At 30.2% G+C, this 21,289-nt stretch overlaps 1 protein-coding gene across 7 annotated transcripts in view; it reads right to left on the bottom strand.

Annotated features, from left to right (window-relative positions):
- The window catches only part of LOC143229316 (LIM domain-binding protein 2-like), a 93,064-nt gene that overhangs the window by 7,299 nt on the left and 64,476 nt on the right, over window positions 1–21,289 (bottom strand). For 3 of the 7 annotated variants that reach the window (XM_076461495.1, XM_076461493.1, XM_076461494.1), the window contains 9 exons: window positions 21,047–21,122; window positions 19,937–20,039; window positions 16,747–16,919; window positions 12,945–13,013; window positions 10,710–10,832; window positions 6,700–6,789; window positions 3,624–3,747; window positions 2,858–2,908; window positions 561–679 (listed from right to left, as the gene is read on the bottom strand). In XM_076461495.1, the coding sequence (XP_076317610.1) occupies window positions 561–679; window positions 2,858–2,908; window positions 3,624–3,747; window positions 6,700–6,789; window positions 10,710–10,832; window positions 12,945–13,013; window positions 16,747–16,919; window positions 19,937–20,039; window positions 21,047–21,122 (928 nt within the window). The remainder of the gene's footprint in view (window positions 1–560; window positions 680–2,857; window positions 2,909–3,623; window positions 3,748–6,699; window positions 6,790–10,709; window positions 10,833–12,944; window positions 13,014–16,746; window positions 16,920–19,936; window positions 20,040–21,046; window positions 21,123–21,289) is intronic. The other 4 variants (XM_076461496.1, XM_076461498.1, XM_076461497.1 and 1 more) reach the window with 2 other exon arrangements.

The raw sequence follows: 21,289 nt of genomic DNA, 5'->3' as shown, positions 1-21,289 counted from the left end.
TACAGGAATTTAAGGCCAAAGTGGTGTGTTTGGGTTGGACCCCCTCAACCACCAGGATCCTCTCCTTCCCTTCACAGATCACCATGTATGGGAAACATGTGGGTGGATATTTAGATCCCAGAGGAGGCAAACTGAAAGAACAGAACCTTCCCTGGAAGGTCCACTCACCACGTATAGGAATCCCCACCGAAGGGTCGATGTTTTTAAAATCAGTTGTAACATGCATACAACCAAAAACCACATTATAACTTTACTAAATATTACCAATGAATTTTCAATATGAATAAGCCTACTGATACCAGTAACTTAAAGCTCCTCACAACTGGCTACAAGCTATCTTCTATTAAAGACTAAAATACTTGACAGAAAGAAAATCATCAGAAAAAAAAAAAAGCAATATAGTATATGATCTACAATTAACTGATAATTAATAAAATATTTCAATTAGTAAACAACAAAACTCAAATTTCAATTTACCTAGAACAGATCAGGAAAAATAAATAAAATCTTGCAATATGGACATATTTATAGAAACACTGCTTGTGGCTTTAGAAACTAACCTGTGATGCAAGTGAAAAATTTGCAGGCCCAGGGGAGGCAATATTTTTTTTCTTGCCAGTTCCACTATTTGCCGCTGAGGACTTTCGTTTGCGTCGTTTACTTGGGGGTCGTTGAGTTTCTGAAAAATATTTTGAAACACTGATAATTCTGGATAACTTCAAGCAATTTATATTTTATCAATCACATTGGACTTTATAACCACATTATTCATCATTCTTTTCTCATACAGGATGCTTTGTTTCCATTTGCTCCTTCAATATTTTTTTATATTCAGGTCATTTTCCTAAATGTGGTGACCCATTATGAGGCAATAAGAATATGTGATGTAATACGCAAGTTTCCATTTGCACAATGAATATGCTTTGATACACTTTGCCCTGACATTTTGTAATCATCCAATAAATATGTTGCATAAATATTTGACCTATTTATGTATTAGTATGAGACTTTAGTGAGAACAATCACAGTGGTACCCCTTAAAAAACAAGAAACATGCTCAATAGCTATAACAGAAATCTTCCTTCAAGAATTATCTGCAAGTAGAATTTTGCAAAGAGCACCACTAGCATTTAATCCAATGATTTAAACCTTTAAATACCTTTTCACTATTTTTCAAGAATGTTAGTCAGTCAATACAAGACCTTGATGAAGTATCTTGAGAATAAATATATATTAACTTTATACCATAGAAATATTTTAAATATGTGGTTAACATGTGGACTGAAAAAACATTTGATAATTACCTTTGAATAAGAACTTTATATCAAATGTGAGCTGCAACTAAACAGTTAATGATCAAGTGTAAGATAACATATTGGTACTTTTGTCACAAAATTACCAGTTTAAAACATACTAGAAAAAGTAAAAATATTACACACACACAAAACAGCTGGAAAATCTTAACAATATCAACACATAAACTGAATCCCAGAATGTTTTGTTACAGGTGTAACATTAGATTTGCAAAATATGCACACTATATGGGAGTATCTTCTGAACTCCTACTGAAGTCAGAATATTATAATGATTGTTAGCTTTGACATCTGTATTTATGAATAATGTTTAAGCATATACCACTCAACTGACAAAACAATTATACTCTGAAAATATTCACCAAAATCCACTAGTTAGTCTAATTTTTTTCTTAACTTCAGAAACAAACGAAAGAAAAGCTTTCATCCTCACGCCCAAAATTAAGGATGAATGTTAACATGTTTATATTTTGTTCATAACAAAAGTTTCTGAATTGAGTACTGTTTACATTATCAAAAATTTATCAAATTTTACATAGAACAGTTTCAACCAGAATAATTCATACTTCTGACACTGAATCTCGTAATACTGAAACATTTAAAAACTTGAATGATTGAAGTAAATGGTTGTTCATTAGACTTGTCAACAGCAAAACTATGCAAGTAAAAGTGTAATCACATATATTGTAACTATTTCTGTTCCACAAAACCTAGAAACAGCAATCAAATTCAAAATACACAAACACAGAAGTTAAAAAGCATGTAAGGTTAAAAATTAAACTGTTCATATTATTAAGAGTTGTGGAAATATTTAAAAAACCATCAATAATTTGTTACTATTATTCTAAAATTCCAATTTATTTAGATGCTCCTTATGCTGAAAGATCATTTTGCAACAAATAGAATGCTTACCTTGCATAGTAAAATACATTATTCAAAAATAGTATAATATACAAGCTGTATAAAATGAATAATAATTTCCATATTCTTCACATTAAGATTATACAAACAATGAAAAAGTTAGTTTTTACTTTAATAAAGAAACAAAACAGACAACAATGCCTTTCTCTAAGCCTGATTTATTACTACTAAATATCATTTCCTATGATATTTTTAAGACATAGTAGCTGAAGTCAAATTAAACTACTGTTATACAAACAAACACAAATTTGCAAAGTGAAGATCAAATTTTAAACACAACTTAATTCTTACCTATACAGATTTAAAATAAAAGATTAGTTTTCTGGGTTAGTAGTCATTGGTCAGTTTTTTTACACTTAAGAAATGCCACCTACTATACCCAAAAGTTGGTAGACAATGCATAACAAACATCCTTTCATGCAGGAATCTTATCTGGAATGTAGTTTTAGTATAAATACATGCAATTCTGACTCTTCTTTTCATTGCAAACAGAGAAAAAAAAACCAAAAAACCTTTAGCTCTTTATCATCATCACCACCACCATCAGAAAAGTATTTAGCAGAGAATAAGTATGATGTTTAATTAATTTTATGGAAAGCAGCGACCTTTTGTTGATGACATACCTACATCCTGAGGTGATTTTAGGTCAATTGGATGGCCGCGGTAGGTGGAACCTAGTGGGATTAACCAGTCAAATAAGCACATGTAACCAACCTAATGCCCAGTATATACATTAACCTCAGCCAGTCTGTCCAGCGTGCTTGAACCAAAGCAACGTCAAAAGGATTACCCCAGCACCAAACTATGGGCAGGCAGCAATGGTGTTATTGGCTTTCTGTAATCACTTTTTGTTCATAATTCTAATAATTTTTCTCATATAGAATAATCAACTCATAAAGCTGATCTCTGCCCAATTATTTATCATAAATTGCTTTTCTCTTTTTACTTAAAAATGTTAATTTTATAATTTTTAAGATCTTTAACACAAACCAAAGCAAAATACATTTATCATTAATACACCTAAATGTAATAAGAAATGGAAAGTATATCAATGTACACATACACTTGTTAAAAAAAACAAAAAAAGTTCAAACGTAGTAAAATATATTTACATACATACAAAAAAACACCACAAACAAAAATGACTTGTAAGGCCTCAAAATTAAAATATTGTTAAACCAAATAATAAATTTCCAGAATCGTAACATTTAAACACAGCATGACTATTAATGTGCTTTTTATTACTGTTATTTTGGTTACTTTATAAACCTTAAAATTTTAAATTTTTAAAGACAGGTGGTATGCTAGGCATTTTCAGATGGGAAAATATATCGGACTATACATACATTTAAAGGAAAGAAGAAATATAAGGAAACAAATAGAGCCTACCAGGGGGCGCCACCATTCTCTGCCACTTCTGGAATAATGTAGTTTTCAGACAATCTCGAGGACTAAGTGCATAAGCTTTATGACGAGACATAAGCTCTTGCATCGGCTCTAGTATAACACAAAGCTGTGCACCAAAGAAAAAAAAAATTATTATTTTTAGGTTTGCTGATTAAATACTGGTATTAAAATTAATTTTTTTATGAGTCTATATACTCATCAAGTATACCAAATCTCAATATTTTTGTCAACTTTATGCTTACAAAAACATGTATACATTTTCATAAGAATAAGTAGAGTAATGAAGTTTTTATTATACCAGCAACTTTATTTTTTGTTTTGTTTTTATGACACCAATATTAAAGTTTTTTTGTTTGTTTTTTCTGACCTGTTTGCCTTTGGAAACTCTTTTAAGACTGAGTGTACAAGACATTGAAACCCACCAAGTTTTCCTTTTTCACACTGTAAATACCTAAACTGCATCATTTTCAGTAAAAACTTTAACCTTTTAGTTTAAAAGGTATTAAAATTTTATCTAATTCTTCCATAATATCTATCCCATGAAATTTGAAATTGTTTTGAAAACACATTAAATATATTTCCTTTTCTTTGACCTTCAATTTCTCCATTGTTCAATAAAAATTCAAGCTATCTACCTACCTGTGTGTGATTGTGTAAAATTTCAACCAGATTGATTTTCACCAAATTCTTTTGATACTTTATTTTCCCAGTTTCAGTACTTTAAACATAACTAAGCTTATCCAATAGACTTGCTATAAGTCACAAAAACAAACTTATTGGTGAACTAAGACCTAACCTGTCACAATGCCATTAACTAAGGCTAATAACTACAGATTCATTCAGAAAATGAGGGAGAGAGAGAGAGAGAGATATTTGGAATTGGATAACTTAACTAAACCTTTGTAGTAAGGAAAAGAGAGAAGGCAAAGTTGGCAAAAATTTTTTATTATTATTATTATTTGTCAAATATATAAAATAACATGCAAGGTTTGTACCTGTGCATGTGAAAAAATAAATGCTTCTTCTAAGCTGTGCTTAGTTCTGTAAACTAGTCATCTAGTACAACTGGCTCAAGAAAGGATGCCTGAATTTAACAGGTAAACTTGCTTTCCTTATCAAGCTCACATCATCATATTGTGAACTTTATTCTCCGATAGATTTGGCTAGCTCCATCATTTAGACCACAAAAACTTGGTCAGCAAAGGATATTATTATACTTATCCTTACCATATGGATGCTACATGTCACTGTAATATTCTCTCAGGTATAATCTTTGTTCAGATAAATTTTAAATAATAAAATTGTTTATTTATCTATGCTGTTTTGATACACTAAACTTAACCATAATATCAGCATAATAACCACAATAATAATGGCATGAGTCATCAGAATAATTTGCCATCACCTATTTCATACTTTAAACATAAATAAGCTTATCCAATGGACTTGCATAAAAGAAAATTTTAGTAGGTTTAAAAAAAACAACAAAAACTACACATAATTAAACAATATCTCATGAATTTCTCAAGATACTAACAAAATTCTAAATCTATGATTTATCCCCAGCCTTCCAAGCTTCCTTTTAAATTCAGTTTTCTTCTTTGCAGTTGCTACATTTAAATCCCTTCTCACAAAACAATAAATTACTTGCAACACCACTTTACTGACCCCATACTGACAGTTTTCATAATCGGTATTTTCCAATAATATTTATACTTTGCATGTAACTATTTCCAAAGCTGATCTAATAAAATCAGGGAAAGAGAAACAAAAAATAATTGAGACATAAAACCTTGAGAATCATACAATCATGAGACTGTAGTTTGTTACTACATATAATTTTATGCTTGAAGTGAGAAGAAATTCCTAAACAAACCAATAAATGTGTTGTTTATAAAACTGTTCAGAGCTGTGCAAGTCCAAATATTTGAAACTTTTCTTTGCAAACTGTACTAAATATAATAACAAAACATTAATTTTAATTTTTTAAATAAGAATTAAAATAGTTATATTATTTAACTTTCATAATTTCATATTATGGAGCATATTCTTAACACCTAAAAGGTGTTAATTAGTCTAGACTGAATTAATTCCACATTTACATAACCATCAACTCCATTAGTTACATTGTTACACTTGTGAACTTGAGAAAATTACAAGCTAATACAAAACATAAGAAACACTGTAGTGCATTTTTGTAAGTCAGTACTTTCTTGCATTCATTATTTGTTTAGTAAATCAAAAATACCATATTACAAGAACTAGGAACACTGTATACTAGAGTGTATCACTGCTAGTTAGTGTATTTGTGGCAAAAAAAAGTTTTAAATAGAAATAACTGAAACTATGTGATTCAAAGATAAAGAATATTTGTTTAATAATTTTATCATTCTTTCTCTCTCTTTACTTGATTCTGAATGAACTGATCAACGTAAGTTAAATTTTAGGTTACATTTTTTGTTAATTGTATTTACTTTCCATATAAACCGATTTTGGAAAGAAATATTTTAATATTCAGCTTTCACTGTACTTACAACAAGCCTGATAATAGAGTAATTTAAATCAACATTGTTACCTGCTAACACTAAATAAAAAACATTGCTCAACTTAATTTTGAAAAGGAGTGTGTACTTTAACTTTAGAACTGAACTTTGGAAAGATCTACTTAAAAATTAGCTTTAGTAATTGCTACAGCATTAAAATAATTAACATTTTAATATTTCATACAATACTATTTGAACCTTAGCCACAAATAAGTAAAATACAATAATATAATGTGAATGAAGCAGCTAATAGTTTATATCACTCTCTTCCATTACAAACTTTTCTTTCCAAAATTTTGCTAATTAATTGTGATCTTCTAAAGGTAATTAATCTTAAGTCCCATAACCACTATAAATAGCTGTAAACACTATAAAATTCTTAATTATAATTGGATCAGCAGCAAATGTGAAATATATTTAACAATAGGTTGGAAGATATTAACATCATTTGGGCTGTTAGTAAAAACAAACAAACAAAACAAAGAATGTCAGGTATGAAAACATACTCAACTTACTCTGAGGTAGTTTAATGTCGAGTTTGTCAATCCTTGTCTGGTGATGTTTTTTGACAACTGTTCTAATAGTGATGGATCCTGTTGCTGAGTCTGGAAACATTAATATTTACAGTGGAATATTGAAAACATATAGACATGTGACCATTTAGTTTTTCAAGGCTGTCCTTGCATACTCAAGTCTGAAAGACTAAAAATTTGTCAGGAAATCAAACTCTTGTTAATTGTCAGATATATGCAAAAATAGCTCATTTGGGTTGAAAAAATATTTTACGTAGAAGAGCAAACAACGTTTTGACCTTCTTCAGTCATCGTCAGGTTTGCATATATATTTCTCTACAAGTGGGTTTTCTCAACATCACAGATTCTTGTTAATTGTCAGCCTCAAATACTGTCAACAGTTACTCAATAACCCTTTTAGAAAAATAAAACCACTTTGAACAGAGCTTTGCTTGTTTTCTTCAAGTCTTACAACTCCTGTATTTTCATTTTTGTCTTCAGAATACAACAAAAAATCAATGAGAAGCCTTTATGCTTTTGTTCTCACAAACAATCTTACAAATTTCAGCAAAACCACCTCGTACACTTTTCTTTTTTTTTGAAAGAAAACAAGTTTAGCAGCCTTAATCTATCCCTTTAACCTATATGGGTCACAGGTCAAAAGCCACATCATTGTATTTGCTGACTAACATTCAAAATTTTATTGTACTACACTTTCACATCAATTTTTATGTCACATGGTATGATGATTGCAGCACTGGTTCAAATTAAATGTTTGTGATGTCAAAATACAAAGTCTGTTTTGTACAATCAAGGAGCTCAAATTTCTAATATTGGAAAGGTAGAATATAAGAACTTCCTACCTGTTCTACTTGCTGAGATATCACTCACATACTGAATCAAATACAATGGTTCCCTTCTTACCTCTTTCCATTTTTGAAAAAGGTCCCTCACACACATTTACTTATATACATATGTGAATAACCAATCAAAAACTCAGAATATTTACAAAGTGGTTTTATCAGCCATTTCCAAATATAACATCTCCTCCTTCTGAGACAAAACTTCATACTGGTAAGCTCAGTCTTTAGCCTATCCAAAATTTCATATTTTTTACAGACCCAAACACAGCTTAATTAATTATAATGGAATTTCTATGGTACAGATATAGCAACTTGTCTTTTCGGTCACTTAAATGTATATATAAAACCTAAAAAATTGTTTAACAACTTCCACATGTGAAGTTGCTTAAGGCTTAGCAACCTACAATGTGCAACAACAGCATACAAAAGTTTTAACTAAAAGAAATAATTGTTTACTTCTTTATTTACTGTTCTGTTTCAAAGAAACAAGTTTAAAAACTTATTTGCAAATAGTAATAATATATATTACAAAATGCTTGTCCACTAAAACATAGTCAAGACAGGTCACTTTGTAAAAGTCAGTTTCATATTCATGGATATGGTGGCACGAGTGCATGTGCACTATGTTGTAATAACTTTTGTGATGTTAGCTAGGAATGGCTGAAAAGTCAATATAATAAAAATAATATAAATAAATGTATAGTGTTATGGCATTTAAGCTATTTAACCCTTTTGGCGCAGTTGGCAACCACAGTCGACTTGAAGGCTCAGCACAGCAGGCGACCTTCATCGACAAGATGTAAACAACATACCCTCGTGGTTAATTATCATAATCACACAGGCCTGTAGACCCACTTGAGGTTAGAACCACGTGTATTCATTGTCCACTTGGGATTCCCAGCAGGTATTTAAACCGAAGGTCACGTGATTTCTTTGTTTCCTAGCCTGTGTAGATCATACCATTTATTGTTTTATATTGCATATTCCTTGCATATTCTGTTGATACTTGTAAGATACTTGTTGTTACAATGCCAAAAGGAAAAGCTTATACCACTAAAGAAGTAATTGATATTATTTTTAACAATGAAGAGAGTGACAAAGTTTAAGCCAGATGATAATGAAAGCTTACTTGTAATGGATGAGAGTGATAATGAAGACATTCATGACCTGGAATCTGTCCCTGCTTTAGGTAAGCACATGGTGTAGTTAGGGTCATATAACTTATTGAATAAACTGACTGACCAAGGCTAGTTCTTGTTAATGGATATATATTGTGCAGACTGCAAGAGCAATGGTGAAAACCTGGTATCTCCAAAACTATTCAAAGAGCAGATTATTCAAAATTTGCTGGAGGGATATGTCAGCAAAGCTAAATGAAAAGGAAGACCAAGTACTGATAAAGGTCAGCACTTGGTGGAAAGACATAGTACTGGACAATATGAGGACAAAAAACACAAACCTGATTGTACTGTTTGCAGCAATAGATACACAGCTGGATGGAAAAGAAAGCAGACTAATTATTTCTGTAAACAGTGCAATCTCCCCATGTGCTTCTTACCATGCCATGAGATATATCTTAACCACAAAGACTATCGACGGGCTGCTGCACAAACTGTATACAATTTATGATAAATTATTGTGCTTTACATGGCACTTCTTCATTGTGTATCAGGGCATCTTTCTTTATTCCTGTTATTCTTATGTATTGAATTTAACATATATAGCATTGGGTACAATCTCTAAATATTTCAGGGACTTTTGTTGAGTTACTGCCGAGATATCATGCTTTTAGTACTGATACCGTAATTAGTTGAAGTATCAAAAATATATATTCAGTGCCATGCCAAACATTAAAATGTTTTATTCAGCACCAAAAGGGTTAAACTAAACATGTGTTCTTGGGTTATAATATGCAGTCATTCTAGAAAGAAAAAGACATTCATATTTTCTAATTTTTTTTTATGGTGGTTACATGATCAGTCATATCTACCAAGCAGGACACAGATTCTGATTTGATAGTGAAAATAAAAGATAAAATATAAAGTTAACAAAAATTACTCTAATTAAAAAAATCTTAATACTTAATTACAAAATCTGATATTTTGTGCACAAAAGCTATGTGACATTTACCAATAACCTTCCAAATTTTGTAAAAATGCACATACATTATCCAAAATCATAGTACAATTACTGTCATAGATACTTTTGTGGTTGGGCAGATTCCACCCAACTCATAATGAAGGATTTAAAATAACCTTTCTATCCCTGGCATCACCCTAATAGTTCTCAACAGGACAGAACCTTTTCGATTAAGGCAATATTACTTCTTAAATAATATTAAAACTATAATGGTGCAATGACTTATCCATCAGTGTCAAGACCAAAATTAGAGGTATAAGTAAAAACTCTCAGATGTTTGTTGTTTCAGAATTTCTGTGAAAATTTATACATGCAAATATCTGCACACAGCTATCCTTAATATTACACCAATAGACTAAACAAAATGTAACTAGTCTGAAACTCCCACTACCAATTCTTAGACTACTCTTGCCTGACTGAAAGCTGGAATTATATCATTACTCTAATAACTCACTCATGACCCAAAAGTCCAGAATGCATATTTGCAGCAAGGGGACAATTAGATCTTACAGTAACAAAGTGAAATAATTCTCACTGGACACTAGATCAAATAATTCTACACGCAGTTCCTTAAAAATGTTTTCAAAAAACAGTATATGAATTTTAAAAAGAAAAGAAAGTTTAAACTTCAAACTTTCCCTATCATTAGGCAATTCTTACAAAAACATAACTGACTTTATGCTTGGTAAATATAGTCTCTTAATTTTAAAACACAAGGAAGTAAGCAGATGACAGTAATTACATAAATCTTAACTTTAATAATTTCTAATTAGCACAATTAAATTCTGATTTGGTTTTTGAAAACTATTTATGAATTTACCAACAGAGTAGTTCCATTTTAATCTCTTATCTATATGCAATTCATAGTAACACAAAAAACAGGCATTGTTTTCCTAACTGATTAATAAATATAATGATGTGAGCAAAATAAATTATGTTAGAACCCATGGTGAAAAAAATCTCTCTTTCCTGTTTGACAGCAATAACATGTAAAATTAATTTTCATCTTACCTGCATGGCAACAACACTACGTGGGACAAGCTCCCTATGAGCTCGGGTAGCAAAGTGCCAAGACTTTATCCTCATCAAGTCATCAAAAGTAAACTCCAATATTAATCTTCCTTCAGTGCAAACCTATCATGTTTAAAAAAGATAAAATTATGTGCTTTCATGTATTCAAAACACAGGTTCAAAACAATATCCTATAAAACTACAACTGTAATTTCTTTCATATATTACATTTAATGTAAATAATGAAAATGCAAGTACTAACATTATAATGTTCTGTACATGTAAACATGGTGTTTCAAGATCTTATTTCTAGATTACCATATTTTACTAAATTAACTTAGACAAAAGACAGGACACATTTTGATAACTTCTAAATGTTCTTTTAATAACACATACATGCTTTTAAACAACTTCTGATGCAAGAAGCATTTTCACAAAGTTCTCATCCATTATTTATGGATAAGTATCAGATTGTTGTACATATGTTAAATTTTTAAATGAAAATGTGAAACAAGTATCTTTGTTGTTTAATTTATTAACTCAAAATAAGCTCCTTTAGTGAGCTGTAAGTTTATAAATACCATCTTTAAAGAACTGGGCACCTTTTGATGCAATGAAGTTTTCAAAGGTACTTTCAACTCACCTTTGGTTTGCACTCTTTTTTCTCTTTAAAAACAATGTCCAAAGTTTAAAAATGTGATAATATGTAGAGGAAAGATCTTGTGAATATGGTGAATGAGGTAAAGTTTCATACTGTAGTTCGTTTAGATTTTGGACAGTAACTCATGAGAAATGAGGTCAAGCAATATTATGAAGCAGTATGGGTCCACTGCAACTGACTGTTGTTAGATGTTTTCATGGCAACTTTTAATGCATAATTTCAAGTTCACAGCAATATTTCTCTGCTGTGATTGATTTTTCCTTAGGGTTAAGAATAAATAATGGATCACACTTGGTAACGACCACAAAAAACTGACCATAAGCTTCTTAGGGTGAAGATCTGGTTTTGGCATACGTTTTGGTGCTTCTTTGTAGTCAAGCCACTGTCCAGATTGTTGTATAAAATCTATTTTGTTGGGAGTAAGGAGTGCAAAACAAATTTCAATTTTCCTTGTTTGGTGGTGTTTAGTCAATCTGTGAGGTACCTATTTATTGAGCTTTTTCACCTTACCAATTGCTTCAAGATGTCAAGAAACTGTTGAATAATTAACAATAAGTTTGTTAGCAAGTTCTCTTATGGTCTGGTGAGTATTAGATTCAATTAAGGTCTTCAATTCTTTCTCATTAATGGCTGTCTTAGGGCAGCTGCAATGCTCATTTTAAAGGCTTGTGTCATCAGAGCAAAATCTCCCAAACCAATGCTATGTTGTGTGCACATTAGCTGTGACATCACCAAATGAATGATTGATATTAAAAGTTGCTATTGTTGCACTGTGACCAAACTTAAACTCGTACAAGAAAATTACATGAATATTGATTTTACCCATGGTGACAAAAATCAACATATAATTTAGTTTCTGAAATAAATGAATCGAGCTTGAAATGAACCAGACAATATACTATAATATTCTAACAATTTTATGATAATGTTTCTTCAGCCACTAGAAACTGACTTTCATATTTGCACATGAAAATCTGACATTTCATATGCAATAGTCTGATAGTTACTGATGAGATACCTTCTCTAAAGTAACTAAAACCAAGAGAACAGGCTAAGACAAAAGATTTGGGAACCCCTTTTAATAACTGCAATTTAAATGAAACAAAATATTTGTAAACATTAAATTGCCAATGGTACACAACATCTTATTTCTAACTGTTGAACATATGGAATTCATAAATATATAATTTTGAGAAAACAAAGCAAATGAAAGGTGTTAAAAATTGGGATTTTTACTATCTACACAGATATATAAATTACTAAAAGAAATACTTTTGTATACTTGGTTTCCTCTGCAATGTTACAGAATGGCAAGTTTGTAACTGTAAAGATTTTTCTTATCAATACACACAAGTAGTATTTCAGAAATTACCTGTAACTTCACAGATTGATCAAATACTGAAGAAAAAAGATAGCAATATGTGAATAAATGACAAGTGTTGTTCCAACAACACAATATTGTAAGGTAATTATTCCTTAAGCACATTCTTAATACTTTCCACTAACATTGTAAAATTTTAGAAACTTTTAGTACATTTCATGAATGCATAAAAACTTGTGCACTGTACACTCACCACAACAGCATTTTCTCTCGCCATTTGTTCTTTCATGGGATCATTGGGGTACTGGCTTCCTACAAGTCCCTAAACATTTTAAGCTATTTTTAGACATATGCTTGTTTATTGTTAGCTTATACAGAATAAAAGGTAGCTTAACTTTATATAATATCATTTCTACATAGTATTTTCATCATTCAAATAATAACAAAGCAAATTCATATGCAACTTCCATTTTGCTATACAGTTAGCACTGTTTTATCATAAAGATACAGACAAGACCATTTATATATATAAAAGAATTAATTACACAATTTTAAAGGTAATTATTAGAAAACTGATTCTACAATATGTTATTCACAGGAAGTTAGTTTAAAACATTATTAACTAATTTATCTTTGAACAACAAAATAATTTTGAAGACAAAAAAGTCAAATTTTTTTTAATGATACATTTGTATAAAATTTACGTTGATGAAAGTAAGACAAATTAAACTTGTCTCCTATTGTAAGATAGCTATAATTAACTAGTCAGCCAAGGCCTTAATGACAAGAAATCAACTGGGAAATAAATAAACACACTAAAATTGTTTTAACAGCAAATTTTCAAAATGCAAGACTCTCACAAATTATATAGTGCATACACTTTTTTGTGAATTAATTCTAAAACAAAAGTACCAATACACTGGTTCAAACACAACTAAGTAAAATACATCAGACCACAATCTAAGTTTGTGCTGCTCTAAAATGTGAAATTCTACAAAATGATATACCTAATGTGTTTACACCTTAATTTAGAGCTTACAGATACAAAAGTCAAAAAATTAAATAAAATAATTTGACATTAATGAAGAACTACAAAAGGGTTTTATGAAAACATTTTCAATTAACCTGTAATATAAAATACTAGTTTTATCCAACTGATTAAATGAAAACTTAAAGAATTCTTATGAAATATTACTTGTTTAAATGCTTAAAATAAATATTTGAGTTATTGTTAATTTGTATGTTGAGCATACACCCCAAATAAACATATACAGAAACAAATTTACATAAATATTTTCATTCAAATATTTAAAAATATCAAAAATTATTATACAAATAAAATTAACTATTTTAAACAAGTACTGAAGATAAAAGCTTTAAAGTTAAAATCACAGAGAAATTGAAACACTTGCTAAGTAAAAGTCACTGACAAATGTTGGTGGCTCTTTTCTCACCCCCACCCCCCAAATCAATGAAATATATCATAGTCCTCAACTGTAGAACTCCCATTTTCTTAAACAGGGAGAGCTGTTGCTATAGCAACAAAATCAATAGTTTCTTCACCATAGCAACCCAATCAATCAAGAACTTCAGTGTGCTATATTTGTAGCATAGACAAACACATGTATGTACAAGAGTTTAAACCTACCTATCTGGATTCAATTTTATCATGTTATGCTAAATTATTATTCTATTGAATGAATTTAATTGTTGTAATTATTACAAATATAAAACACATTACAATAGTTAAACATTAGTGAACACTTACAATGTTCATGTTAATTGCTATGTTTGTGTAAATCATGACCTTTATATCCAAAGCACCTATTTTAATTATTATTCTTTTTACTCTTTCTTCAGAAATATTAACTTTAAGGATGTAAGTTACATGCTTAATTTCATAAATTACATCAATAATTTTAAAAAAGCTAGATCATAAGTGTTACAGCACTCTAGTACCTGTTTACTATCGAGCATTCAAGGAAAACATCTTTAAACATATATACAAGAACATGTGCAGATATGTGTATAAAAACTTTACACCAGAGATTTCTAACTTGTATTTCAATAACAAATATCACAAGCTAATTCAGAAGAGGGCATTCAAATTGTAAGTGAAAATATTCACACTGAGTAAAACAAGTTTTGCAATTACAGAAGAAAAAAATCTTAAAACTTTCCACTTCATAGAAATATTACCAGTTAGTATAGCTAAACTTCATAAACATAATGTAGTTAATTTTGTACATGTACACAAAAAAGTATATATATATATTGGCCAAATTTGCAAAATTACAAGTGTAAAAAAATCTTATTCAAGCATTTCTCTGCAAAGTATAAAACATTTTATTTACCCAAACAGCACAACACAACAAATGTACTTCAGGTGTATACATTACACTAAAATTGTTAATTTTAACAATAACCCCACTTCTCTATTTATCATCTATATTATAAACAATATTTTAAAGCAATTTATTTGTCCATGAAATAAATATGCAGCCAAAGTATAACCAATAAACAGTAGAAAAGTAAAATTAAATATAGTAAATTAGGCTGTAATGAAAAAGGTAGATGCATTTTTCATACAAAAATTATAATTTGTTGAACAGGGTAACAGTTTCAAAATAAAAAATGAAACCACAACATTACAGATAAGACAAGGAATGTAAACAATATATTAAAATATGATAAATGTTAACTACATAACAAAATCAAGTAATTATTACAACTGGACTATTTGGAGCTCTACTAAATTTAAGTTTGAACTATTTTATTATCTTTCTTTGCAATGAAAGTTACTTGAAAAATAGAAATCTCAAATTCTAAAATATTGTTTGAATACAAAATTGTTAAAATATAGTTAGAATTATTAATTTTACTTAAATTTTAAAAATGTACATGTAAGTGTGCACTTGACACCTGAAAGATATTAAATACTCTGGGTAAACTTAATTCTGCATTTACAGGTCATTCATTACTCAATATAGAATTATGTAAGCTTGGCTTAAAAACTATTATGAAACATGAAAATTTTAAGAATATTATTTAACTCAGGTTTTACATAAAGTCATACATGTTACAAGTGATAGAATCACAGCCTGTTATTGCTAGTTACCAAGTATTTATACAAAAAACTAACTGAAACTATGTAAATCAAACATTAAAATATTTGGAATAGTGTTTCACCGGTTAACTTCATACTAATTTAACAAACTGATTTAAGTTATATTTTTTGTTTTTTATGTGACCATGACTGACTGAAAGACAATAACACTACACTTTTCATTGAACTTACAGGAAGTCTGTAAATAAAGAATAGTAATTTTTATTAAGACTGATTCCTGCTAACAATATTAAGCTATTGTTGAATTTAATTATACATAAATAAGTGTGAACTTTGGAAAGGGCTACTTGAAAAGTTTCTTTAGTAACTTTTATTACTTAAAAATAACTTTTACATTAGTACAATATTTAGCTTTAGTAATTACTATTTAAAAATTAAGATTTCCACACCTAGTAGAACATCTCAATCTTAGCCATAAAGAAATTAGGATGTAAAACATAACATGAATCAAGCTATAACACAGTATTTATAATACCCTCTTTCATTAGAGACTATTCTTTTCAAATTATTTTTGCTAATTAATTATGACCTATCTATATACCTCTTAACCATTTACACTATAAAAGAGAATGTCTTTCAGCAATTTATTTGACTAAGACAAATATGCAATCAAAATACAACCAACACATGACAAACTAAAAATTGAACTATTATGTTAGATAAAAGAAACACTGCAGAACACTGTAAAAGATATAATGTTATAAAAAAAATAAGTATATATAGAAACAAACACACCTGCACATTTGACTGAGTGTTTATTTTATTTGTAAGCACAAGGGTACAACAGGTTACCTGCAGCACGTCCATCAAGAATTTTAAAAGTTTACTAGCAAACTCTCAGACTTACTGCTGAGCCTGAGAGCTGTGCATGGGCTTCCCATGGTGAATAGCCCAGTACTTTATCTTATATGAGACTTCCCACACTTACTTTATTGTACATGGGTTTCCCATGATGGGTGACCATGGAGCACTGGTCACAGTCAAGGGTAATAGTTGTATTATGGAAGGATTCCTTAGGATGCTTCAGGTTATAATATAAATCTGTTACTCCACCTTCAAATATGCTCCGGAAGTACCGAGGAATTAAGGTACGGCCTATTGCTGAAAACACAAAATAAACTTTTAGCAGAACTTTACTGAAGAATATCCTACTCCACATTTTATTGTTTGTTACACTGCTTTAGAGAGTTGTTCAACTCTGTATTAATGCCAAATCACATTACTTTTAGTGTGATCTTAGGGATTGCATACTATTACCTTTATTTCAGTTTACTGGAAAACTAGAGTAATGCATAAGAGACACTAAGAAACTAAGCTTCAGACACATAGTAGGGGGAAAAAAATTGTAGCTGAATTTTTTTATTCACTTTTTTTTTGTCTTGTGGTTGGTAGGTTGTTTGTCATAACCTTGCAATCTGGCCAGCGAGCCAACAGCTGGACAATCTAGTAGATGGTAAACCTCCTGTGTTGTACTTCAAATTACAAAATCTCTTCATGTTTATTCTTACATTCACTTGTGTCTGTGTAATATTAATTTAAACTAATACTTTGGCCTTTTTTCTTTTTTTTGTTCCTATATCACACTGTGAAAAACAAACTTAGCCATTTCCTTCTCACAAAAAAAACAACCTCTGACCTCTTTTATATCTAACATCCTAGTTTCCTGTTACATTACACAACAGAAATAAGACACGTGGAACAACTAAATGAATACTAATCAAAACACTTTAGATTGTTTTCTATCACATCACACTACCTTTTAAAAGCACTTAGGTTGCTGGGTTGGTATTTGTTTTCTTCTTGTGTATGAAACTTAGAATGCTTGTTACTAAAAAAACAACTCATTAACATAACAAGGTAGCTAGATGTTCTTCAAAATACGTGTTAAATTCTCAAAAACAACATGCAACAAGAATGAATATATTATCCTACCAAAAGTCATGGGATGCAAGTAACTATGAAAAAATGCCTTTACTCCAAGACATTAATAGAATATTGGCCAACCTTTGACCTTAATGGCTGCTTTAGTGCATCATGGAAGACTGTCAATTCATTTCTGATAGAAAACTGGTAATACTGTGCTCCACTCCACCTATAAAGAATTAGTAATCATCTCTAGTAAAGAGGGCTGTCTTAGTCTTGCCCTAATTCTGCATTCCAGTTCATCCTAAAGATGGTCTACCTGATGGAGTTTGGTCTCTGTGTCAATGTCATTCTCTTTAAACAATACATTCACAATCCTTGCTTTGTAACATGGAGTGTAATGTTGGAAGGTGTAAGGGACAGTACCATAAAATTACCATAATGTAGGACTCAGCTTTCATAGATCCATGCAATGCAATCAGTGAGCTTAGTCCATACAAGAAGCATCCTCCAAACCACGATACTGCCACCTTCAAATTCACTGTTCAGATGACAAGTTTATAAGCATCCTCTACACCCAAACATGTCTAACAGAGTGGAACAACAAGTAACATAACTCACTGCTCCATTTGACAGATTTCCATTGATCCAATGGTTTGTAGGCTAATTCTTCTGTGAACATTCATGGCATGCAACTCTCAATGTGCCATAGAAACACTTATAGGATTGCCTGTAGCTGCTCACATCTCCAAATGAGGTGAGGTAAATAGCCTTCTCAAGGTGCTTTGACTCCTGTCAGTATTTTATGCCTATCTTATCATTTCTTGGGCTCACTGTCATTTGTAGACTACCATTTCTTCAGCATATTGCCTTGTAATGTTTAATTGTTGTGCAATGGCAGGTACAGACGTTTTCTCCAAATGACACCCAACTATCCTTCTTTGAAAACATTAGCTCTTTCCATGTACAAGTTCTAAATGACTTCTGAGCAAACTGCTGATCACCCTTATAGATCAAACTATTTACATACTTCATTGTAAAACCCATTTTCTTGGAACAAGAAGCGTGTCCCATGACTTTTGGTCGGGTATGTAAAACACAATATATTACGAGTTTAGCACTGTTGGATAATCATTCGCTAAGATATTTATCCTTAACGAAAGACTATAAACTGTCTATGCTACTAACTAAGTTATACAACATCAAACTTAAACACCTCAATTTACTTATGCAAATAAAATACAAATTTTAATATTAAAACTAATACTCTTTTCTTGGCTACACACAGAAAACAAGTGTTTAACAAAGCCTCTATACACTTGTAGTTTAACAGCTACTATGTTAAAATAAAAAGGAAATAGTTATCAATACTGTTCCTATTTATTAAGTTACGAAGTAAAATACAAAACTGTATAACCTAAGCACTATCAAAACATGTACCTTTCCAATAATGGTGAAGTTAAGAGGTTTTTGCATTTGTCTTAATAATTTACATCATATTAATTCCAGCAAATTTGGGCTACTGATGAATTTTAGATTTTCTTTGATGGTGCATGGGTAAAAATGATTGAATTAGCTCTCTGAAATATATTTAAGCTTACTAATGCCCTCTAGGAGGAAAATACAAACTTTAGTAATATTTAAATAAAGGCAAAAATTTAAAGTTCAAATATTTAATTTTTTCTATCACAACCCAGTGAACTTTAAAATTTTTGTAGTATTAGTAAAGCTAATAATTATACTTAATAAATGACATACTCTTGAAAGTGTAAGCAATTCACGTTTTATTACATACGTAGTTATGTCATAAACCATTGTTTTCCAAACTGGGACCCAGAAATTTTTTTTTTTTTTGATGGGGAGGCTTCAACCCATTTAAAATATTCTTTGTAAGCCTTTTACACCTCAGTAAATATGATTATACAATAATCTTTGTACTTAATATTTTTTTTCAAAAGCAAATTGTAATGAAAGTGAAGTACTGCAGAGCAGTTACTTAAATTTTCTAATTTTCTATTAAATCATTAGTTAAGTGTCACCACTTTTAATATCTAGGGTCTTGGGAGGGACTCAAGTGAAAAAGTTGGGAATCCCTGTCTTAATCATTTAAACAACTAGTGTTATTTAAATTAATTTGTGGCTAAGCCCCACAAGCTCATATTATAATGAAAGTGATATGGACTTTCCAGATGCAGCTTTATCTAAAGAATGATTGAACGTGAGTATCTTAGATATAATAAAATGTATACACTTACTGTATCGTTTTGGCCCATCTTCTAAGCAGAAAGTTAATGTCAGTGTTGCATCGTCTTCAAAAAACTCTGTGGCAAATGTGTCCCACCATAAATTGTCACTATCCTGTTTCATTTTATTCAGAAGTACAAAATTTAGTAATGTTAGTTCTTCTCAGATGAATTATTTTTTCTCTTAAATAGTGAATTGTGCAAATATTGAAATAGAAAAGTACAATGTGATCAAAGCTTATACAAAATATGTATCAAATAAGATTGTTAAATTTTAAAAGGTGTATTTCTTATATTGTAACTTTCTAACTTACTACTAAACAATTAGAAAGTAACCACAGTATTTCAGGACTTTACTTTTCCAGAAAAACAACAACAGATAAAGTCAGTTACAGGATTTTCAGTGATGTTTTGAAGTTTGTGAATAGTTTGCAATGGCAATATAGTCATATATTTTTAATAAAACTATTCTCTTAAACAAAATTCAAGCCATCATTCAATATAATTCAATCACACCAGTTCTAGTGTTCTGGTTTTAAACAATCTAAGACTAATAAGTATACACAAGATCTGTAACACCAATAGAAAGAATGTCATACTTTCTCATAAACTCACTGAAAGTGTTCAATAATCAATTTCTAAAGATTTATTAGACTGACAGATATACTTATTTATTTAAATACTGAGAGACGAATTCAAACACTGTTAAACAACCAGCATTAAATTGAATCACATTTTCTTACATAGACAATATGATTTGTGTGGGCTTATGTAATCAACATTATTATTTTCTGTAATATTCTTGACTGAGTAATCAATTTGATTCTAAGAACAAACCTGAAACCTGAGAGTATGTGTATCAGGAAGCACCAGGAAAGTGCAAGGATTATTATTTTTAAAATATGATAAAAAATCTTCCAGCTAAGTTTTAAAACGTACACCAACCTTCAAGTTTTTTTTGTAATGTTAAAAAACAAAAAGTAATCTCATAAATACTTTATAACATTTTTACTGCATTCAGACATTCTTCTTTTATCATTAAATATCTCAAAAAATGTGCAAACATTTTATTTTCACACTTAGCTGCACAAATTATAAAAATATATTTAATTCAAAACATACCTCTGTCCGTAATTGTAATCGTTTATTCATTTCATATATTCTATAGTCTGGTTGTCCAAAATATGGAGTGTGGCGTCTGAAATAAGAAGAAAATGGTGAAGAATAAAAAGGGTCACCAGGTGGACCTCCTGGCACTGGTTGATTGAACATAGGCTTCATTGGCACTCTTCTTCAAATATCCAAGTAGACACAATTTTTAAACCAGTTATAATCACCACAAATGTTCTCTTTAGTCTAAAATAT

This window comes from Tachypleus tridentatus, chromosome 10 (genome assembly GCF_004210375.1).
Source record: "Tachypleus tridentatus isolate NWPU-2018 chromosome 10, ASM421037v1, whole genome shotgun sequence".
Classification (NCBI taxonomy): domain Eukaryota; kingdom Metazoa; phylum Arthropoda; class Merostomata; order Xiphosura; family Limulidae; genus Tachypleus; species Tachypleus tridentatus.
This window is presented reverse-complemented; position numbering and strand designations above follow the sequence as displayed.